Below are 24724 nucleotides of genomic sequence, written 5' to 3'. Positions count from 1 at the left end.
TTTGACAAGTTACAACAAAACATAGAAAACATAAACAAACAAACAAACAACTAGACATGCAACTAGACATATGGAAAAGCTTTCAGACAGTAAGAGCTGTTAGTGGAATTGTCTCCCTCGGGAGGTTGTGGATTCTCCTTTCTTAGGTGTTTTTAGCTGAGATTCCTGCATTGTAGGGGATTGGACTAGGTGACCCTTGGGGTCCTTTCCAACTCTACAATTCTATCATCCTATGATTGTCATAGGTATGAGCTTTCGTGTGCATGCTGGAAGATACTGGAAGGAATTGTTTTATTTTTTGTTTCGACTACGTCAGACCAACATGGTTACCTACCTGTAACTATCATTCTATGAGTCTAACAACTCATCAGGCTGTAGTATTTTATAGCAAAGTACAGAATTGATCTGCATTTTGGATAATGTCAGATGAACAGAGATGAAAAACACAGCACTGGAAATGCATTGAGTGCACAATAAATGGGAGTGTGAGCACAGTCTGAGTGAACACACAGTTGTTCCTGCCTTCCCCATTATCAGATTTGTCAGACCAGACATATTAGAAGCATATGTTCCACTATTTTTATAAGATGGCAATCATAGTGTTAAAATTAGCCATACCAAGGAACATCCACATTTAAAACTATCAAGGGGCAGGGGAAAGTGGGAAATCTATTTCTAATTCTACTGCCTTTCCTCCTTTTACAACCTTTCCTTCACATGATTGGTCTAAGCACCACTGATCACATCAAACAAAAATGTCAAGAATAATGCTTCCTCTCCCAAGATCTGCCTGCTCTTTCCCTCAAGATATGGATGGGCTGTGATACAAGTATACACACCAACCAAAATGTAGTACCGTAGCATTATAAATTATATTCTTGACATTTTTGTTTGATGTGATCAGTGGCACTTAGACCAATCATGTGAAGGAAATGTCATTTTCTGTGAAGTTGTCTTCTTGAATCTTTTAAGAAAAGCTGCCTAAACTTTTAGGAAGTCAGTTTGAATGGAAGTTACAGTGGTACCTTGGTTTACGAACTTAATCTGTTCCGGAAGTCCGTTCTTAAACCAAAGCGTTCTTTCCCATAGCAGCTGGGGACTCAATTTGCAAATGGAACACACTTAACAGGAAGCGGAACATGTTCTGCTTCCAAGGCAAAGTTCACAAACCAAAACACTTCCAGGTTTGCAGCGTTCTTAAACCAAGTTGTTCATAAACTAAGCTGTTCTTAAACCAAGGTACCACTGTATTTACTCAGCTATTGCTTAGTGGCAACAATGGCATGGGGATGGAACAAAGACTGTGCTGCTGTGGGAGTCCTGTGAAATATTACCGGTAGAACACCAGTCTTTCATCTAGTAAATATGAGAAAGCATCTAGTTCTTGGGTACTCCTACAGTATTACAGGATTTGATCATTTAGCATATTCCATAAAACTCCACTGCTTGCTAGAATGTATTCTGCTGCCGTCATTGATTTAGTTTTCTTCTCTTTTTTCTTTTCTTTTCTTTTCTTTCCTTTTCTTTCAAGTTGTTTCAGTCTGCTAGCTTGTAACCAAACTGTAGTCTCTACCTGACATATGATTTATCTTTCATAACTTTGCAAGCATATGTTGTGGGGGAATAAAATATCTTTTCTGTAGTTTCCAGCTTCAGAAGCCTGTTGTCTTAGAGGGAAATTCTTAATTGGATTAATAGTCTTTTAGCTAAACTTCTTAATGAGAATTAATGGGTACGCATTACAAATTCCTAATTAACAATAGAGAATGGAATTGAATAAAAGACTCCCTACTATAACTAAAACACCACAACAGCAACTTAATGTTAATAATGCTTTATGTTAAAGTGGTATGTCTACAATACAATATGGATTTAATTAACCGCTGAATTCAACACATTGATTCTCAGTGTACAGTATATTTTCTGCTAGCATTTACTGCGATGGTTTCTTGCTAAATCAACATTATAATCCTGCTTTCATTTCCCACCAGATGATGAAACATGCCTGGGATAATTATAAACATTACGCATGGGGATTAAATGAACTGAAACCCATATCGAAACAAGGACACTCAAGCAATTTATTTGGTAAGTAATATGTGCTTTTGTACTTAGTGACATCATCTGATTTACTGCTCTGAATTTAGAGATTACATTAGAAGCATGTGGGCTCTTAGCACATGTCACAACAGCTGGTTATCTGTAAATGGTTGATTATTGGAAAAAACCAAAGCAGCATTGTCTTATTAGTTTGTTCTCCACTTACAAGGAAGATCATACAAGGTATCCTACAGTGTTGCACTCCTTATATGGGAATTTTTATCCCACCAGCATGACTCCATAGAGCCCTTGAGTGGCTTCAAGTATCAAAAATAATAATTTAAAATGGTAACGTTACCATATGTTGATACCATATCTTGATCAAATTGATCAAGATTTTAAGCACTCTTCAAAATAGATATGCTAACTACATAAGAATGGCAATTAGAATCATTCAGTTTTAAGTATTTTCTTCTTGTATTATCAGCTTTGAACATCTATATCCTTTATTAATAGATGATAGTTTACAGTAGGAATTTCTGGAATATTTGAGGGAGCCTTAGTTTACGAACTTCCATAACAGTAACAAAAATAGCCTTCTTGTCCTGTAGATCTTTTCTCCTTTAGCTGCTTCTATTTTGTGTTTAAAATGGTGGAATCCAAGCTTTTGTTTCATTTAATGTGCTTCAGCCAGCCAGAACTCTAAAGTGATAAATTCAGTTGTCTTTTGGGTTGCATGTTCATGGTAATCTCCATCTCATGTTTGGAAACTTCTCTTTAGCTGCTCAGTAGTGAAGTAAAAGAGAGTCAGACTAAGGGCAGGGACACCAGGTTCAAATTCCCACTAGAATATAAAGTTTACTAAGTGGCCTTGTGTGCTTGGAGCCTAGCTAATATCACAGGGTTGTGATATGAAATGGAAGGGGGGCAGGGCTACCTTGAGCTCCTTGGAGGAAAGGCAAAATATGAAAGTCATAGCTGCCATCAAAAACAGCTGCCCTGTATCTCCTTCCTTATAATGTTGAGGGGAACAGTACAGTACATGCAATCATCCTCCAGATTTCCCAGTTCATGCTCTTTTTACTATTATCACAGAATTATTTACTGCCTTCTAAAGCACTGTATCAAGGCAATGTGTTCCACTTCATTCATGATAAGAGAGGGGGAAATCTGTTCACATAGGAATGAGATGGAGAAAATGAAATATGGGGTTGTTCTTAGTAGAAGAAGAGTTTGAATTTGATACCCCTCTTTATCACTACCCGAAGGAGTCTCAAAGCAGCTAACATTCTCCTTTACCTTCCTCCCCCACAACAAACACTCTGTGAGGTGTTTGGGGCTGAGAGACTTCAGAGAAGTGTGACTAGCCCAAGGTCACCCAGCAGCTGCATGTGGAGGAGCGGAGACACGAACTGGTTCCCCATATTACAAGTCTACTGCTCTTAATCACTGCACCACACTGGCTCTTGTTCTTGGTGACAACCTTTTGCTTGCTGCAATGCTGCATGAAGTTTTCTACTCTGGGAGAAAATCTAGATGAAAGGCTTGTTGTATAGACTATGTCTTAGCTGCCATAGTGTACACCCATGTGCATTATGGCAAATGTTATGAGAAGCTGAATATTTGCTATGCCACAGAACTTAGAATATTCTATTTACTAACACTTTTTTCTTCTACCAAAAGGCCATTAAATTTCTATTCCCACTTTTGGAAGAATTGTTAAATATAGTGGAGAGCAATCTTGGTAGCTGGCTCTTTTGATTAACAGTTCAAGTTTGTTGCTGCTTCTTTTAAAACTGTGGTCTAAAATGCCAAGGTTGGAAAGGAAATATCAGCTTTTCTATGGGGCTTTACATATATTGACCTTGGCACATGTTAATAATTATTCACTTCTGGCAACATAGATTGCAAACTAAACAAATACTGTCAAGGAAAGGTCTAATAGCACAGAGAGCAGGTGTAACACCACATTCTTGCTGACTCAATGGTTTAGCCTGGTGTAATTGAAAAGGCCCTGTTACGTTGTGAGCACAACAACGCTCATAGTGGCTGTGCTATCTGTAGGGTATGGTAGTGGGTGTATGCTTCACCATCACCTTTCGGAGCATCTGTTAAATCCTTGATCCAGTGGTAATTGGGATAAATCATCAATACCCCCATTTGGGGGAAGGTGCTTGAGAGAGGGTAGTGACAGTTCAAGTACATGCACTCTTGTATGACGCAGATTATCTTGACCATTACTAGTCTTGGTTGTGATCTGGTTTTTGGGTCTGAGTTGTCCTCTGTCATCTTGATAGATGACATTGCTTGAGAGAGGGACAGTAAGAGTGCAGTTATGTTTCTTGTTCTTGATATTTCAACAACATTTTATGCCATCAACCATGACATCTTTCTGGCTCTCTTCTGTTGGTTGGGAGTTGAAGGCACTGATCTTCAGTGGTTTCACTTCTACCTGCAAGTCCAGAAAGCAGCAATGGAAACTGCTTATATTGTCTACACTGACTGGCAGCAACCCTGCAGCATTTCAAACAGGAGATGTACTTAGCTGTACCTGGAAATACCAGGGATTAAACCTAGGGCCTTCTGCATGCAACGTAGATGCTCTGCCACTGAGCTCTAGGGACTTCCAGATGTGTTTGCCCTCCTAGTAGGCTGTGGAGTGCCGCAGGGTGCTATTTTGTCCCCAATGCTATTTATTATCTTTATGAAGCTATTGGGGGTGGCCATTACAAGATTTGGAGAACAAGGTCTTCAGTAAACTGATGGTTCTATCTCTCTGTAACACCCAAGTCAGGAGTCAACATGCAAGTCCTGAGCTGGTTTTCTGGATGCAATGGTGGACTGGGTGAGGGCCAGTAAGATGAGCATGAATATTGGCAAGATGGAGGCACTATGGATAGGTAGTTCTCAGGTCCAGAAAATTTGTCTGGATGTGGTTTTATTCCATCTGAAGCACCGAGCTTGTCAGAATGTAGTCATTCATCTTCATTACTAGAGGCTCAACTGACTTCAGTAGCTAGCTTTGGCTGCTATGCCCACTATGTCTGTTCGTGGGCAAAGATAATCTAGCCACAGTGGTCCATGTATTAGTAATCTAAAATTTTGATTTCTGCAAGGATACTATATGCAAAATACTGTGTGTGGTCACAGGGTGGAGAAATTCCCCACCTGAAAGAATGGTGTATTAAATCATAGGAAATGATAGTTTTGAGTAAAATTACTTGGTATATCAGGGTTCAACAAGTTACAGAATGAACAGGTTCAAATATGAGTGGGCACAGTGTATAGAACAGGCATCCCCAAACTTCGGCCCTCCAGATGTTTTGGACTACAATTCCCATCTTCCCTGACCACTGGTCCTGTTAGCTAGGGATCATGGGAGTTGTAGGCCAAAACATCTGGAGGGCCACAGTTTGGGGATGCCTGGTATAGAACAATGAAATAGCAAGCAGATGAGAATTATTCAGTGTTTTGTCAGAGTTATGAAATACGACTATGATATTTTTACTTCTAAAATTATTTTTGCTGGTCTTTCTCTTTTTATAACCTTAATTTTTATTACAGTTTAGATCTACACGTTGTATGGCATATGTATAAATTGATTTACTTGTGTGTGTACGCACATGTGAAGATCACTGCAATACATTCTGTGAGACTGTCTGCTCTTGAAAAACAAAGTTTTAAACTTAGCCTTAGTTCACATTGCATACATCTTCTTCATACAGAGAAAAAACTACTGTCGTACCTTGGTTTTTGAACAGTTTAGTTCACAAACGATTTGGAACTCGAACATCACAAACCCGAAAGTAAGTGTTCTGGTTTGCGAACTTTGCCTAGGAAACTGAATGTCCGGCAGACTTCCGGAACGCATTCTGTTCAAAAACCGAGGTATGACTGTATAGGTAAATCTTGTACCACTTGTATGAACAAACATCATTTTTTTTTTACAAGTTTAGTTTGGGTTATAGTAAATAGCAAATGTATAGCAGACCCTGTATGAATGAGGTACTGGATATAAAACAATAGCAGAAAAGGTAAAGGGACCCCTGACCATTAGGTCCAGTCGCGGACAGCTCTGGGGTTGTGGCACTCTTCTTGCTTCATTGGCCAAGGGAGCCAGCATACAGCTTCCGGGTCACGTGGCCAGCATGACTAAGCCGCTTCTGGTGAACCAGAGCAGCACACGGAAACGCCGTTTACCTTCCCGCTGTAGCGGTACCTATTTATCTACTTGCACTTTGATGTGCTTTCGAACTGCTAGGTTGGCAGGAGCAGGGACTGAGCAACGGGAGCTCAACCCGTCACGGGGATTTGAACCACCAACTTTCTGATCGGCAAGCCCTAGGCTCAGTGGTTTAAACCACAGCGCCACCCACATCCCAATAGCAGAAAAAAGGCAGCAATAAAGAAGTTCTCTCTGAAATATAAGCAGATTTGAGAATTTAGGTTCTTTTTATATTGGAGGCTCAAGCTGCAGGCCATTGAATACAGTGGTACCTCGGGTTACAGACGCTTTGGGTTACACAGTTTCAGGTTGCGTACCGCGGGAAACCTGGAAGTACCGGAAAGGGTTACTTCCAGGTTTCACCACTTGTGCATGCGCAGAAGCACTAAATTGTGTCACGTGCGTGCGCACATGCGGCGCTGCGGGATACGAACGCTGTGGGTTGTGGACGTGCCTCCGTCACGGATTACGTCCGCAACGCGAGGTTCCACTGTACAGCCTATCTCTTAGTACTTTACTGAAGGCCAGGAAATGAAACGCATTTATTCTGACAATTAGTTGCTAGTCTGTTGCAAATCACAGGTCAGGCAAACATCCTTGTTAAGAACTGCTATCCTACCCTACCCTCCCATTGGTGTCTACCTGCTTCATTATATTGTGCTGTACTTTGTATTGCTGGTGTTGTCCCTTCACATTATTTCATTTCAGCTAAGCCCCTTCGTGTGTAGTTCACATGCAGCCAGGCAAGTACAAGTTCATGTCTTCCAGAATTCAGGGAAGTGTTTACAGGAAGTTGTAGTGGCAGCTACCATAATCAGGAATGAGGCAGGATGACTACTTCCAACATACTTATTTCAAAGGCTGAGCTCGTATTCTCTGTGTGTGAGAGAGAGAGAGAGATAAGAATGACATGGCGTACTTAAAACTGTGATCCAAGGCTGTTCTGCAGATGCTAAGCATCACGATTCAGTGTGTCCTGCTTTTAGATACTTAAGAAACAGGCCATTTCAGTGGGCAAATTGTCCTGCTGGAGCCATACACAGAAGTTTGTATTTATAGCTTATGCTGTTTTAATAAGATAAACTATTCTAAATCCAATAACACTTCTTCTGGCAGCATAACTAGTTCCAGGATTTATCAGTAAATCAAATAACTTTATCCTGTTCATGCTATTAAATTGCATTACCTTGTTTTGTCCTCTAAATGATGCCATGTCAAGTAGCATATTTGTCTTGGAGGACTTTTCTGAGTTTTTTTCACAGAGGAATGTTGGTTAAAGATGGTTAAAGTACTGTATAGGAATAAAAACATGGTATTTGCCTTCACAATATAACTAACATAAATTGCTGAAGTGTTGTGAGTAGTACCACTTGATAATGCATTTCCCTGTAAACATCCAGTGCTTGTTCCCACTGCTTGACTTCAACTGCAAGCCATGTTATCTAACACAGAAAAACCAATAGCTGTAGTGTTTGATTTGGGATTATACTATCTCACACTTGGAATAAACATGCAGGCCGATCCAATGCATATTTACTTGGAGGCAAGTCACTGGGAGTTACCCCCTTGTAAGTGTACATAGGGATGCAGCTTCAAGTAGTATAAGAGAATAAAATTGTAGGTTCTCATAAAAGGGTATGCTGAATTTTTCAACTTTCAATTTCAAAAAATGAGGGTTGCTAAAAAGTTGTAACATGAGTTGGGAATTCAAAAATATATTTTGGTTAAATTAATATACAGTGGTACCTTGGTTCTCAAACTTTATCCGTTCCAGGAGTTTGTTCGACTCCTGAAACCGTTCGGAAACCAAGGCGTGGCTTCCAGTTGGCTGCAGGAGCTTCCTGCACTCAAGCGGAAGCAGCATCAGACGTTCGGCTTCCAAAAAACGTTTGCAAACCGGAACACTTACTTCCAGGTTTGCGGTGTACAGGAGCCGATTTGTTCGGCAACTAAGCCACAACTGTAATTTAGTTTTGATTTGTACTTTGCAAACAAATATAGACTTTTTAACATTTTGTGGCATTTCCAATAATTTAAAACTTGTCATTTTTTTGAAACAATGTGTGTAAGATTGCATTAAAATCATTAAAATGATTATCTAGTAATCACAATTGTATTACATATGCTTAACAAACAAAAAGTGGAAGCGGCAAGAAGATGAGAGAAGGCTTGTTGAATATAAGCAGAGAAGTAGATAGGATGATTCAATACCATCAAACAAAATAATTTTCTGTGCTGATGAAAATGAATAACACATAGATGATGACCAAGATGGAAATGATGGAAGTTATGAATTGACATTAGAAAAACCAGGTACACCTTCCACGTCTAATAAAAATACAGAGTACAACACATTAGAAATGCTTATAGTTGGTATGCAGAGCATCAGATATGGCATTGGCCTGCTTGCCACAGCTGCCTTCATGGATGCCAGCTTGATCACTGAAGAAAAGAGACTTGCAGTCAAGAGGGCCTAAGAAAAAGTTATAAAATCCCTGGCTCAGGAATTTGAAGTTCTTTGTTAGATGGGCGAATTTCACTGCATTTTCTTTGCTGACCATGAAGATACAGCTAAAGTTACGGTATGCTGAAAGCAGAGAATTCAGATCAGCAGTTGTTCCCAGCATCATCATCGAGCAACATATTCTTTCAAGCCAAATTTCAGCAGTGGGGAGGGGATGCTGCAGGTGGCAGGGAAGGCCTCTATGGGTGCTTGCATGCAAAGCACTATAGGCAAGTGTTATGCTTTCTTTCTAGTTTAGAATTGAGCTCTTGAGAATTCAACCAGTTTTCAAGTTCATGTATTCAAACCTTTTAAAACATGGGGTATGCCTTTCACTTTCACTTTTAGTATGTTGGTGTGGTACAGCTGATTATTTGTGCTTTTATTACCGTACTGGTTTAACAGAAAGGACATTCACACTGATGTATGTTGTTTCAAGACACTTGTATGATTTTGCAGTTGCCAGTTGCGACCCATTCAGAAGTTGTTCCCCATTTTCTTTACATGCTAATGTTCTTGCATTGTTTGCAAGATACCTCATATCTTTTTCTGTAAAATATTTGTCATTGTACAGGTGAAACTCAGAAAATTAGAATGTCATCGAAAAGTGCATTTATTTCAGTAACGCAACTTAAAAGGTGAAACCAGTATATGAGATACATGCAAAGCAAGATATCTCAAGCCTTTATTTGTTGTAATTGTAATTATTTGTTGTTAGGCAGGTCAATTATAAATGGAATATAATTAATGAAATGTAATAGCGATGGTTTTATTTTTGTTTTTGTATTATTTCACCTGTAACATTTCAGTAGTTAATGGATAACAAATGCACTGTTACAAGAAAGGCTTGTGTTAACTGTGGGGTCGGGTAGAGGAGAAATAGCAAGAATGGTGTGATTCAGAATAGAAATGCTGAGACTAAAAAAACCCCAAAAAACTAACTGTCTACCACCTTTCTTGCACCCAACCTTCTCATCATGGTGAGACACAATATCATTATATTGTATAACAAAATAACATAGGTGCCAAGTTCTAGATTGAAAAATCCTGGATCAGCAGCGCCGCGGCACTGGAAGTTGCTTCTACGCACTTCCGGACATGCATAGAAGCGACTTCTGGTGCTGCGGACATTTTGGAAATGGACACAGCGGCATCGGAAGTCGCTTCTACGCATGTCTGGAAGTGCGTAGAAGTGACTTCCAGTGCCAGCGCAGCACCAGAAGAACATGGCCGCCGGCAGGAGCTCCATAATCCGGGGGAATACGGGGTATTTTGCCATTCGGGACACCTGCGGGAAACAGTAAGAAAATACAGGGGTTTCCAAGGGAGAACAGGGTACTTGGCAGCTATGGAATAAGAGCATCTTATAGACACGGCCTGGAGGATAATAGAACCGAGGCACAGAATCCAAAATGTATTATTGGAGGAATATGGAGTGTGGAGAAATATAGCATGCTTGCAGGGGGCTGTGGGAACAAAAGGTTGGTGTTTAGGTAGTGTAGCAGGATAGGAAAGAAACCCAAATAGTGCTCTTAATTCAGGAATTATAGTTTTTATTCAAGCTATTCTGTTTCAATCATAAGCTTTCTACAAAATGAAGTATTTTATTTATAGGCTGATAATTTGATTTGCAGGCCTGTTGACAAGAAATTTAGTTTCACAAATGCAGACAACTAGACCATAGCACACAAGTGTGTATCAGATTTTCCGTGCTATAGAATAGGACACTAAAGCAAATTTAAAAATCCAGTTACTGTAAGGAATTTGATTTTCCCTTCATAATAAGTGCAACTCTGTTGTAGTTTGTTAGTGTAGACTGAGACCCATGAAAGTTATTAGGATCTTTGTCTGCTTTATAAATATTTCTTGATAGAGCAGCAAAAAAAGCTTATCATTAATTACAATGCTGACTCTTTTCAGGTAATATTCAAGGAGCAACAATTGTCGATGCCTTGGATACACTGTACATCATGGAAATGAAAGATGAATTTAAAGAAGCTAAAGAATGGGTAGAGAAAAATCTAGATTTCAATGTGGTGAGTATTGTGGCTTTTTCCCTACTGCTTCACATAGCAACAACCCTGACTTGAAGAATGTTCAGAGATACTGTTTTTTAGCAGTCCTCAGAAGAGAATCACAGTACTGTAGAGATGGAGGGGACCACTAGGGTCATCTAGTCCAGCCCCTTGCAGTGCAGGAATCTTTTGCCCAACATGGGTTTCAAACCCAGAACAGGCCTAGGCAAGTTTCATTCTAAGCAAGTTACTTATCTCACCTGTAATGGTGTTGTTGCGGCTACTGTTGAGTAAAGACGCCCAAGTCCACTCTGTCTTTAAGAGTTTTATAGTGCATAGTATTTACAGTGCAGAGATAGCAGAAAACATGACATCCCAGTCACTCACAGAATCCGGGAGTGGACGTTCCCGGCTACAAGACCAGCATAAGAGTTTGGGCACCCCAAAACGCCTCTTCCCGACCTTAAGTTTGGTGGCGTGCCTTAATTCGGGTGCCAGAAGGGGCTGCCTGCTCCCCTCCACCTCTTGGTCCTGGCGGCGCAAGGGCTCTCCAACACCGCTGAGCCCTGACACCTCCGTCCTGCTCACTTCCTGATTCCCCTCACCTGACCCCCTGCTGCTGCCGGGCGAAATGCTGGTCAGCAAGAGGGGGGGAGGCTCCCTGTAGGAAGGCCCCCTGACACCACCTTTATGACAGTTCTTTTTCTCTTCAACTGAGACAGAGCTTTAAACTTTAAATCTTTAGCTACCGTAATTAACACAATTCAAATGGGACTTCCAGTATGTCATTTTGCTTTACTACCTATTTAAAATGTAAAATTCTTTAGTAAGAATCTTTTTAAAAGGTAATTGTGGGTGGTGTATATTATAAAATAAAATTTAAATGCTAGTTAAACTGTGTTCTTACTTAGAAAACATACATTAGGTAGACAGTTACTTTAAAAGACCTTCATAACTACTTCTGTCCCAAGAGCTGCAAACCCGGGTGTCATATTTCTGTTGTAATTGTGTTTTCCCACCCCATGGGGCTGTTCTAGAGAGGATCTGAATGTAAAGCTAGAATGTGAACAATATTTTGTTAGACCAAGGCAGCAATTAATGATTTGCCTCCTATTCTTAAAGTTGAAAAGAGACTGTATCACCTCAATTTTTCTCAGCATATAGCAATTAAAATTTCAGGAAATCCCATTCTAACACAAAATTATAAGCAGCAGCACCTTTCCATTTATCTATTTCCTGCATAATGTCTCACTGAAAGAAAAATCTTTCTGCCAAGATGTGTTTTGTCAGGTCACTGTGGAATTGGTATTTATAATCAACTCGATGTTTCCCAGAAGTCTTTATGTATTTAAATCTAGCGTTTGCTGCATATTGTGATGATGTTACCAAAGGAATATCTAACCAAATAGATTTTTAGTTTTAATCCTCCCTAATAAATGAGATTTAATTAAATTAATTCACAAACAGTGGCATGCCTATGTTATAAATAGGGATCAACTAGTTAATAAACAGGAACCAGAGGGTAGCTAAAATGGAATAAAGTCATAAAAATTGAGTGCTGCAATGTTCTGTATTAAGACTAACAGCATTTGGTGTGAAAACTGGAGACAAGGATGATTGGTGAGATAGCAAAACTTGTGGAAGACAGTATTAAGGATAGAGAATTCCAAGCAGACCATGAAGAGCTCCAAAAGCAGTACCAGGGAAAATGCAGTTCTGTGCAAAAATAAAGTGATGCAGCTTGGGACACAGAATTCTAACTTTGTGATAAACTTTAAATTTATTATTTCTTTTTTATGTAAAGTCACTTTGAGTACCCTGCAGAAACAAAAAGCATCTAATAAATGTAATTAATAAAAATGATAATAAATTGGCTTAATCAAAGAAAGAAACTTCCAATGAACAACAAAAAAGACAAATGGGTGGAGCAATCCAATGATTAAGGGCAGGCTTCCTCAAACTTGGCCCTCCAGATGTTTTTGGGTTACAAATCCCATGATCCCTAGCTAGCAGGACCCAGTGGTCAGGGATGATGGGAATTGTAGTCTCAAAACATCTGGAGGGCCGAGGTTGAGGAAGCCTTATTAAGGGAGATGAAGAATGTGTGGTGGCAGAGCTGCCAAATTCTGAACATAGAGTTCTGCAGAAGGTAGAGAGGAAATAAGTTCACTACTGAATTATCTGATTTTAAAAGAACAAAGGTGATCTTAGTATAGCATAAACGGACCTTACAGCTGTTAGTTTGCCAACATCTGGGCAACTATTCAATCAGGGGGCCATATACCAAAGTCTGACCCTGGTAATAGCCAGTGCTGACTTGACTGGAGTTGAAAATCCACATCTGACCCAGCAATTTTTAGAAAAGGCTTGCTCTGCATTTTCAGAATTCTGGGTCCTCTTACACATATATACAATATCCCCCCATTTTCTCCATTTGGAGTCCTCAAAAATAGGGGGCATCTTATACATGGGGGCGTGTTATACATGGAAGGATACAGTACATTATTTCTCTTTCCTGATCTTTATGATATATTTGATATAGAAATAGGTTGCTGACAGACAATTAGTGTTAAAATCCATGATCCCTGTGTTACTTTTTTCATCTTCATCATCATATATGGCATACTGATTTTCAACTGCATTCATCAGATATTTTATTTCTTACATTTACACATGATATATCTTTATAGTTTTCTGAAGCTTGTGAGAGGTGAGAGATTATTTTAAGTGCCCCCCACCATTTTTGATTTGAGACTTCATTATCTGCTCATAGGGAAATCTGATACAGGCTTGCATAAGACTCCTCATTGTCTTCTCCCCCACATTCCCATTCAAATGCAGACTGGTTTCCTAGAAGTTAAGTAAAGCCTCTTCAGCTTCTCTTCAAATCTCTCTCATCCACATGTTTTCCCAGGGTGATGCTAGCTTGCCATAATGAGCTTAAGGATAGCTCTCCTTTTAAATACAGAGCTTTCATGTCTACGCTGACTACAATCTCTTGCTTCATTTGTTCCACATGGCTCAGTGGATTGTGTAACGTACTCTAGAAATGCTATGGTTTGTACAGTTGTTAGCTTCAGCAAATCTGCAAGGTTTATTTAGGGATATAATTTAAAAAGATAGTATCCTTAGATTGTGTGAGAGAAAGTTGAGTAATTAAATATATGATAAAAAGTTTTTGTGATATCTTTTCTCTCCTCATTTAAAACAAATTGTATCATGTTATGGAATTAATATACTAATAAAGAGAAATGTAGCTATATGCAAAGTTTTTGCCTTGTTATAAAAATATTGGCATAAGCTAGGCAGTAATTAATGGCCCAACTAGATGTTAAGCACAGGCTGTTGTTTTTAAGTGCTTAATTTTGCTTTCTGGATGAAAATCAGTCCCACAGAGTACTAAACAGAAGAATAGCCTACAGCTGCCAGTTCTCCACCAAGAAGTTATTCCTGTGGCTGTTTCTGCTCCTGGCAGTGCTGTTTATAGCAGACAGTATATTCAGGGGCAAGTAGGAGATGGGAGAATTTGGATGAGAAACCACTGCAGAGTCCCAGTCAAGATCAGGATCATGTTCTGAATTGAGGCTCCATGTTTTCCCCGAATAATACTTAAAATAAAAAAAGTGTGTCAATAGTGTAACAAATACCGTGTTTCTCATATTATAAGACATGTCTTATATTTATTTTTTCTTCAAAAAAACACACCATGGCTTATTTTCAAGGGATGTCTTATTTTTATTACGGTACATGGGTAGTGCAGTAGCTCCCCCCGCTATCGCGTTTTGCGTGTCCTGTTGCGAGTGTGTGTCCTCTCGCTCCCACACCAGGGAGTGAGCTGGGGAGCGGAGGTGGTTTTGCTGAGTTGATTGAGTCAGGCAGGCAGGCAAGGGAGTCTATTTCGGATTGCCTGAGGAAACGTTTGCTGCTCTCCCCCCCCCCCCATGCCTGCGCCTCAGCCGGGCGCGCATCCTCAGCCCGCTTTGCGCGGCGGGGGCAAGATGCGCGTCAGCATGCAACCCCTCAGATTCCTTCCGCCCCTCCCTCGCCGCCAACCGACCCCCACCCCATTTCCCCGCCTGAGGTAAAAAGTCCATACCGTAGTTAGAGCCGGTGACTGGCTGCCCAGCTATCGTATGTGAAGGCCGAGGGAGGAGGAGGGGTGGGTGGGAAACCTCTCCTGGCCATTTCCACACCTCCCTCATTCGTTCGCGCGCCTGCCTGTCTGCGAGCGGGGCTTGGCGCACCGCGCGCAAAGGCTGCATCCGGGTCCCGGGGCTTCGCGCGGCGCGCGCAAAAGCTGCATCCGGGTCCCGGGGCTTCGCGCGGCACGCGCAAAGGCTGCATCCGGGTCCCGGGGCTTCGCGCGACACGCGCAAAGGCTGCACCCGGGTCCCGGGGCTTCGCGCGGCGCGCACAAAGGCTGCAGCCGGGTCCCGGGGCTTTGCGCGCCGCGTGCAAAGCCTGCAGCCAGGTCCCAGGGGTTAACGCAGCAGCAGCAGCCGGTTCCGAGCAGCCCCCTTCCTTTTCCTCTTCTTTGCCACAGGCCTGCGGTATGGCTTATTTTCGAGGTATGCCTTATATTTTGCCACCTCAGAAAAATCCTGCCATGCCTTATTTTGTAGGGGTGTTTTATAATGTGAGAAACACGGTAATGCATAATGGATTAAATGGTGTAACTATTTGCAACAAAGAAATGGGCATAAAGAATCCAGGAAGAACTATCTTCCCTTGAAAGTCATAATAACAACATCCTGAAAATTTGTTTGTTCCATAGAGGTATGATTCACAAAGAGCTTTTGCCAATATTCCTATTATTAGGGGGTTTTAAAGCAAACAAAAAAACATAGTGCTGTGGACATGGAAAGGGTGTGAAGTTCAAATGATTTTAGTAAAGGTAAAGGGACCCCTGACAGTTAGGTCCAGTCGTGACCGACTCATCTCGCATTATTGGCCGAGGGAGCCAGCATACAGCTTCCAGGTCATGTGGCCAGCATGACAAAGCCGCTTCTGGCGAACCAGAGCAGCACACGGAAACGCCGTTTACCTTCCCGCTGTAGCGGTACCAATTTATCTACTAGCACTTTGACGTGCTTTCGAACTGCTAGGTTGTCAGGAGCTGCGACCGAGCAATGGGAGCTCACCCTGTTGCGCCGACCTTCTGATCAGCAAGCTCTCTAGGCTCTGTGGTTTAGACCACAGTGCCACCTGCATCCCAAATGATTTTAGTAGTCTGCTAAACTCTTCCTTAGGTGAAATATTTCCTTCATTGTGGAAACAAATACATTTTCTTAGAATTTAAATGTTTCTGTCTTTGTGAAGCATTGTTTTATTTCTGCTTCTGAATATAAACTTATTCATACTGCATTTTGAAGCTTAAAACTGGCGTAAACACTGTATGCAAATTGGGCAAGAATGATGCTTAAATCTTTGGATAGCTTATCCTCCTGGAGGCAAAGAGTTCGTAGTGACTTCACTGTCTGTGATATGGAGCCATGTTTGTGAAAAATCATGGATACAGCTTGTGGTTAGTGAGGAGAGAACCTTGCCGTGAGCTTGGGTTCAAACAACGTGCTCAGCCAAACCTTGACTTAGCTCAGTGCCGCACAGGAGTAAAAAGCACCAGGAGGAGCAATGCAGCTGCAAGCTCCTTTCAAGGTGCCTGCCAAAATTTGGCTTACCATGTCATGCAAACAAGACCCTAGAAATAACTGGATACTACTGCAGACATTGTATTTCCTTTTCATGTTGAAAATTCACTATACTTTTAAAATGTATTGTATTTGTATTCATAGAATGCAGAGGTTTCCGTTTTTGAAGTGAACATTCGCTTTGTTGGTGGGCTGCTTTCAGCATACTACCTTTCTGGAGAAGAGGTAAGATTATTTATGGTCTTCAAGTAGCTCTGAATCTATAATACTGAGTAACAGGTTAAAGTCCAAAGTTTGGCTTAGGGGACCCGAAGTTAGCCAACATCTCACCAGGGACCGGCTAATTGGGGAAATGCTGCCAGCACATAACTCTAGTGCTCAAAAGCTTACACTGCCTCCTCATACACTACCAGTCCAGCTTCAAAGCCCTTAGCAACTTGGGTCCGGGATGCCTCAAGAATGGGAAGACCTAATCACTGAGCTCTTCAAGAGAGTCCTAGAATCATAGAGTTGGAAGGGACCCAAGGGTCATCTAGTCCAACCCCTCAATGCAGGAACCTCAGCTAAAGCATCCATGATAGATGGCCATCCAACCTCTGCTTAAAAACCTCCAAGGAAGGAGAGTCCATCATCTCTTGTGGGAGTCTGTTCCACTCCCAGACTCTCACTCCCAAAGTTCCTGTAAACTACCCTGTATGTACATACTCCAAATGAGGAGTTCATCCCCCATAACAAGTGTGCAAATAATTAGGAGAGTCTAGAAAGGAGGAGGTCCCCCTTCCCCCCCCTTACATACGCAGTAGTTGAAAAGACAAAAATGGGAATTGTTTTGCTTTTCTTTGAGAAGTCTTGGGATACTTTGCTTAGGGTGCCTTTACTTAAGTGTAGGGTAGCAGCAGGGTGGGGAGAGAGTGTGAGCTTGCGCTGTATCATGCTACCTAAAATCAGCACAGCTATTTTCCACTGAGGGCAAAGAGTTCTATTTGCATAATTGGGCTTCTCCCTGGTCCACTCCCCACACTGTCCCCCACCTCCAAAATTTGCTCGGTGGGGACTTGGGAGAACTACTGGACAGCACACGATAGAGGGAGAGAGGAAATCTTCCCATGCAGCAGACGTAGTGTTCCGTTTCTCTGAATTGCCTTCCTGATGCCGTGCTGTAGACTCCGTCTTACATGTGGCAACACTTTCATTGACTATACACCATCAGGAAACTTTGTCTGATAGCCTCCACTTTTGTTGTTGTTTAGTCGTGTCCGACTTTTTGTGACCCCATGGACCAGAGCACGCCAGGCACTCCTGTCTTCCACTGACTCCCGCACTTTGGTCAAACTCGTGTTCGTAGCTTCAAGAACACTGTCCAGCCATCTCGTCCTCTGTTCATCCCCTTCTCCTTGTGCCCTGAATCTTTCCCAACTTCAGGGTCTTTTCCAGGGAGTCTTCTCATGAGGTGGCCAAAGTATTGGAGCCTCAGCTTCAGGATCTGTCCTTCCAGTGAGCACTCAGGGCTGATTTCCTTCAGAATGGATAGGTTTGATCTTCTTGCAGTCCATGGGACTCTCGAGAGTCTCCTCCAGCACCATAATTCAAAAGCATCATTTATTCGGCGATCAGCCTTCTTCATGGTCCAGCTCTCACTTCCATACATCACTACTGGGAAAACCATAGCTTTAACTACCGTATATGGACCTCCACTTTACATCCCCAGTTTTCTGGTCCCACAGCAAGCTTTGCTTATGTTCCATACATTACACCATTGTGTGGTTATCAGTATTATAGCCATATTTTATTAGGATTTCTGAGATTACGAAGTAATTTGGCTTGTCCTAAATGTAATTTGGCTTATAAAAAGTGAGACCTTTTCATGTATCTCCCTGAAAGAATAAATTACTTCAACCACTTAACAGATAAAACAGTAGGCAAATGACATTCCAATTAACTTTTAACACCTGCATACCAAATTGAATTGCTACTTAAAAGATGCAACAGTTCAGAGCATTGAATTTGGACATTATTTACTTACCGTACCAGCTTTTGGAAACTGAGGGAAATGCTAGGGGTGTATAAACCACAAGATTTGGTTTGGACCCCACTTCATTGTTTTGGAAAAGAGCAAGATTTGATCACTTCTAAGTGGATGAATCCTACCAAATTTCAGAAGGATAGCTGTAGCAGTTGTACAAGACAGCCTTTTCAGATTTCATATTGTGGTAACAAGGCTATCGGGTTGGGTCTATGGCCCCACCTAATGGTTGAAAGGCAGGACAACATATTGGGATGTAGATCACTCCCAATATACCTTCGACGAAAGCTGTACACATCCTTTCTGGAGCCTGTTACTGATTCTCCTCAGGTGTTTCCTCTGCCTCTTTAAAGCTTATTTTTTCTAATTATTCTTTATATGAGTGGTGTGTGGCATGATGTGTTCTCCGGAGTGTTTTTTTTCCTGTTTGGTTGCTATGATTGAGTTGGTTGTTGTTTTTTCCTCCTCAACTTTGTCTTTCACCAGTCGCCATTTTGTTTGGTTTCCCAGCTTTAGTCCTGTCCACCAGCTTAACTGCTGGCTTGTTCCTTTCCTTTCCCACTTTTCCTTTTCCTGGTGTATGTGTGAATAATAATAATAATATAATTAATAATAATAATATAATTTATTACTTATACCTCGCCCATCTGGCTGGGTCTCCCCAGTCACTCCAGGCGGCTTCCAACAGGAGATTAAAAATACATTCCCTAGTGTGTGTTCCCTTTCCCCCCACCTTCTGTCTTCCACTGCTTTGGGAGAAGAGATTGAAGTGATTTGCCAGACTTTGTGTCTCATTCCACTTTGGGGCATCACCATCGCCTGGGTATTCACCCATAATATAGCCTATTAGATTAACCACACCTATATTCTTGGTGTGTGTGTTACACCTGAGCTGGCAGGCACTTTACTGTAGGGCAACCATTTTATTATGAAGATGTTGTACATTGTAGAGGTTTCTCTAGGAAAGTAACTTGCAAAATTTCAGGACATTGAGTGCAGTGGCTAGGGAGTTATGATGAATGAAAGAAACAGCTTCAGGCTTGTGTTGTGCTCAGTTGGCACCAAAAGTCACAGAAACTAAACACAAACCTGATTTGATAGGAGTGGATATTTTTGGCATGTGGCACAAAGGCAGAAGGGCTTTAATGTTCGGTGTTTTCCAAGCAGTCACCACAGGCAGAGCACAAAGAATTGACAAAGCACAGAGCACAGAAGAGACAAAAACTAGGTGATGTATTCAGCATCCCTTCTCCCAAAGCCCTGTGATTGGAGAGCCCTGGTAAAATGATGTCCTCTGATTAAAAGCTAAACCTGTCTGTCATAAAAGACTTCTCCCTCTCCCAGCTCTGGCATTTTTCTTCTATGACAAACTAGCGGAGAAATTTTTGGAGACTCAGTTTGCTGTGATTAAACCTCTGAATTCCCACAGTGTTTTGTAGAGATACACTTCAGACAAACCTTTTTGAAGTGGCTCTGCTTTGGTTCTTGATTCAGGATTTGTCAATCGTTTGTGCAGTCCTAGATAAGTCAATTTTTGTGACACTGAACCTGCATTTTTGTTTCGTTGGAATAAATATGTTTTTCTGTTTGTCATGAATTGACCTTAGATCAGCCAAAGATTGCAGTCCCTGATGTTCTGAAGCCAACAAAACAAATATTGACCAATTTAGATGTAGAGTTTTGTTCTGCTAAGAGGTTAAAGGTTGATCAGGCAAAAGATTGTGTATATAACCAAGTAGGAAAAGTTACACGGCACTTTGTGGAACTTTCAGTGTCTCCTCCAGACTGCGGTTCTTTTCAAGTAATATGTAGATAGAATTTTATTTAAAGCAATGACTTTCATGTACATTGAGTTATCTGCAAATTCTGTGCCCTGTCTACATTTTGCATTTTTCTTCTCTGTGTTTTTACAGGGAATTTTAGTTATATTAAAAATAATAATCTTTGCTTAGGTTTATAATCCATTTGTGTCATTCAGATAGGTAAGGCGTCTGTTAGCAGAATGGGGAAGGAAGCAGTTTTCAGCTATTCCCCCCTTCATCAGCCCCTCTCTAAATTTACTCCGGATCGTCCTCCCAATCCTTCAGAGCAGATTTAGGGAGGCATGGCGGACTGCAGGGGGGGGGGGGATTAGCAGAAAAGTGCTTCCTTCCCCATTATGCTAACATAAGTTTTACTGTTAGCTGAATTAAACTTTTTCCACTGGATTTTTTCTCCTCTTCTCATAAGATAACAAAACCTAATTAGCAAATTGCAATCATCATTGTTTGGTAATGTGAGCAAAAATCTGGACATATGAAATGTTTTCTGTTCCTAAATCTGCTTTGTGCCAATGTTATTCATCATTCTCCTTTCATCTTTAAGTGCTGGTGAACAGAGGCATAGGTTAGAGGCAAAGGATTCAACTGGGTGAACTGTCAGATCAACTCAGTTTAGTTACCAGCATTCTTGAAAAACCTACCTGTGCACATGAATGAAATTGGCAAGTCTTGTCTAGAATCAGTACCTTGATGTGGTGATAGACTGCCACTTGTCTATTGGATGGGTTTGAAGGATGGTCACTAGAGCACATGCATATAAATGTGTGAATCATTGGTGGTAAATCACATTAGCTTGATTTGGTTTGATTTTATGTTGTGTGCCTCCCAGGGATCACTATGTGAAGGGTGGTTTTATAAATCAGGGGAAGTAAATAATAAAATACAGGATTGTTCATACTGTCTGAATGAAGAGCAGAGTTGTATGTTGTACATAATTTTTATGGCTTGATGAAAAGGGGAAGAGAAATAATTTTTTTGTTGGAGTTATGGAATTTTTTATGTTCAATTTTTATTCAATTTTGTTTTTCATGTATGTAATCTGTTCTGGGGTCTACTAGTGAAGGGCAGTATACAAGTCTCATAAATGAATGGGTGGGTGTACAAGTAGAGCAATTTTAGAGATTTTCCAGGACCCTTTCCAAAAATGTTCAGCTTTCACTTAAAAATTAGAACAAAGCTTCTAACTCGTTTTGTTATGGGAAAGTGTCCGGGAAGTATTCCAAATCCTACTTAGCATGTGTTGGAGGATGGCTAATGTGGCTCTGGCCTGGGAGAGTTCCACAGCTCCAGGTGAATTAGATTTTATTGTTTCTTGATTTGTCTGACTATTGCTGATTTTAATTTTACAGGTATTTCGGAAGAAAGCAGTAGAACTAGGAGAGAAACTGCTTCCAGCCTTTAACACCCCGACAGGAATTCCTTGGGCATTGTTAAATATCAAAAGGTAAAAACAAGGAATAGCTTCTGTTTACCCTTTTTTATTGGGATGAACAATCAGGCAACAATTTTCTGTATTATCTTACCTTTTAGGCTCCTGGCTTGTGTGGATACATAACATGAGATGACACATAATTGCTCTCTCATTTTCTTCATTTATTGCAATTTGCAGACATGCTGCAAACTGAAACAACTTTTTTGCTCTCAGTTGGATAGAAGTCCAGTCTTCTCAAAGTCTACTCTGAATATTTGTAAGGAGGTAGTGAAGCTGTCCAAGTCACAGTATTCTAGGTTTAAAGTTAATATGCCTGAATTTCACATTGAGACTTTCTAAAATTGGTGTAACTTAATTATTTCAATTCCTTTCTTAATTTACTTCAACTGGCAAATGGTAAATTAAATAACTAGTGTATATTTTTTTATGCACACTCATGCTCTTATGTTGGTCATCTTTTTATTCTATCATACAATAGCAAATTGTTACAAAAGACAAAAAGGTGACCTGCATGAGAGTCAGCTATTGATGCAAGGACAGTGCAAATATACACTCTTCTTCTTCTTGGAATTTTTAAATCAATATACAGTATACTAATTGCACCCTCCTTCTCAAGGTGTGTGACATGGCCAAAATAGACAGACTTGAGGGAACTCAAGGCTTGTTGAAGTACCAGATTTATTTATTTTTTATTTTTATTTTTAAAAAACAACCTTCAGAAGAGAACACAAACAGCTCAATGAGGTGTGAGCATGCTCATGGGGCACAGAATGGTGGCTGACTGAGGGGTGGAGGAAAAAATTCAAAACAGGAAGGGAAATTGAATGGCTTATGCTGAAAAGGAAATCAGTGGCAGGAATACTGAATGGGAACACACTGTGACTTTGTTGGGGATCACACTTATATTCAGTCTGTTTTCAGGTTTCTTTGCCACTTGGAAGGGTTGTACAAACTGTTGACAGTAGAAGTCAGTAGGGCTGTGTTACTGACCTGTCTTCCCAATGCCAACAGTTATGTTAAATGAATTGCCTTTTAATCTAGTTGACTTCCCCATGACTTTGGAGTGGTTCTGGTACTGAATCTCCCTATTACACAAGATGCTGTTGTAGGGGGATTTAGATCTAACAGATTTCTCTTTCAGATAGTTTAATTTATTATCATCACATGGCTCATAGAATAACAGACTCATATTCATGGCTCTCTGATTTAGTGTTCAGCTTGCTTTTACTTTAGGGAACTGCTTTAAGGCTGGCTCTCACTGTTACATATAATCTTACAGCTTTCTTATATTTTATTCCCCCCTGCTATGTGTGAAACTTCAGGAAAAATGATTAATCAAACCCTTAGCACATAAAGCAATGGGAAACTTGTATTGTTTGCCTTTATTAATCAGTGCTACATAAGTGTATTCTGAAAGATGATAAAAAGTATGTTTGAGATTTACAGAAGCTGGAATGTATTGCCTAATGAGGAGCTAAGCTATAAACTCAATACATAAAGAAGTATGTACAGTACGTACTTAAAATGCACTGGGATCTGGATTTTTCAATAATTAAATTGCCTTCATGTATCTGCTTCTTGAATGGAATGACTATTGTACTAATCTAGGAAAACACTGACTAATCATATTTAAAAGCAGCATTTTTTGTCCAGCATGTTTATTCATTCATATATAAACAGATGCATTGCACACAAAACAGTAAGCCAAAGATGACTATAAAGATCTAAATCAGTCATTTGTACATCTGAGGTGGTTGGGTTCACGCTACAGTAAGAGACCAAACAGCTTACAGCTTTTTACTGAAGGGATGTGTTTGGAGCAAGTGTATGAGAAAGATGGGGAAAGGCTATGCTTTGCTCCTCCTATCTTTCTCAAACACATGCACATTTCCTCAGGGGTGTAGCATGGGTTGCCGGTGCCCTGGGTGGGGCAAGTGTTGTGCCCCCTAGTGGACTGGGCAGCAGTCCGTCCCTTCACCGGTCAGCATCCAAACAAGGGAATCTTTCCTTGCAGACTAGCCCCAACCTGAGAGCAGAGATAAGGCAGAGAAACGTGAAGCCAGGAGCTTCGCTGTGTGACCTTTTCCTGGTGCTCTGGGCAATGCACATGGCTCCGGCAGTGCTTTCCTCATCCCTCCCTCTTGGCCATCCCAAGAGTCCCTTTGCCAGCCATGAGGAAAATGAGGTGCTGCCCCAGCCCTGAAGGCCCGGCCTGTGCACAGTTTGCCTCCCCACAGCTCCAGCCTTCATGAGGGAACTGGTGGTGGTGGTGCCTGGTTGCACCCCCTCAGAAATTTGTACCCGGGGCTACGCCCTTCCTCCCCCCGCCACACTACACTACTGCATTTCCTCATTCATGCATGGGACAAAGATTGGGTGTTCTCACTGAATTCAGTGGAACTTACTTCAGGTAAGTGTGCATTTAATTGCAACCTAAATGTATATGTAAGGCAAGAAATAACACTTATAGTTTCTGTTGATTCCTGCAGATTTGCCTACAACTACAGGTGAAATACACAAATAAAGCCATGTTGGATAAACCCTTAACTATTATTTTCACCAAAGTAGCTAAATGTTTATGAAATGTATGTAAATACAGTATTTTTTTTATTTGTTTAAATGTATATTTCTGCTACTGGCTGAAATAACCCATGCCTGCCCCACATTTGACATGCTTCATACACCTTGGCTCCAACTGATTATTTGAAACTCTTCAGCAGCACTATTCCTGTAATTTGTTACAAAAAAAACCCTAAATTCAAACCTGCATACTTTGAAAGCATAAATACCTGAAGAATTTTAATGAATGCCCCTCTGGCAGGAAGAAAGTGCAAATCTTTGTTTCTGTCCCTCTGGTATTTTCATCTCTTTGACAGTTGAGTTTGCTATCTTTATTTCAACCTATGCATAAAAATAGTTATTAGTTTCTTGAACATGGTGATGAAAGTAAAATAAATCCCTGACATGAAGTGCTGCACATTTTTCTTTGGGTTTCCAAGTAGGCAGTGAGTGGTGTTG

At 40.8% G+C, this 24724-nt stretch overlaps 1 protein-coding gene across 1 annotated transcript in view; it reads left to right on the top strand.

Moving 5' to 3' along the window:
- MAN1A1 (mannosidase alpha class 1A member 1) overlaps window positions 1-24724 on the top strand; it is a 60111-nt gene that overhangs the window by 11490 nt on the left and 23897 nt on the right. Inside the window, exons 2-5 of the mRNA XM_035109187.2 lie at window positions 1992-2088; window positions 10689-10804; window positions 16576-16656; window positions 21624-21718. Coding sequence (XP_034965078.1) covers window positions 1992-2088; window positions 10689-10804; window positions 16576-16656; window positions 21624-21718 — 389 coding nt within the window. The remainder of the gene's footprint in view (window positions 1-1991; window positions 2089-10688; window positions 10805-16575; window positions 16657-21623; window positions 21719-24724) is intronic.

This window comes from Zootoca vivipara, chromosome 3 (assembly GCF_963506605.1).
Source record: "Zootoca vivipara chromosome 3, rZooViv1.1, whole genome shotgun sequence".
In the NCBI taxonomy this organism is placed as follows: Eukaryota; Metazoa; Chordata; class Lepidosauria; order Squamata; family Lacertidae; genus Zootoca; species Zootoca vivipara.
Note: the sequence above shows the minus strand (reverse complement) of the source record. Positions and strands in the feature narration are given on the sequence as shown.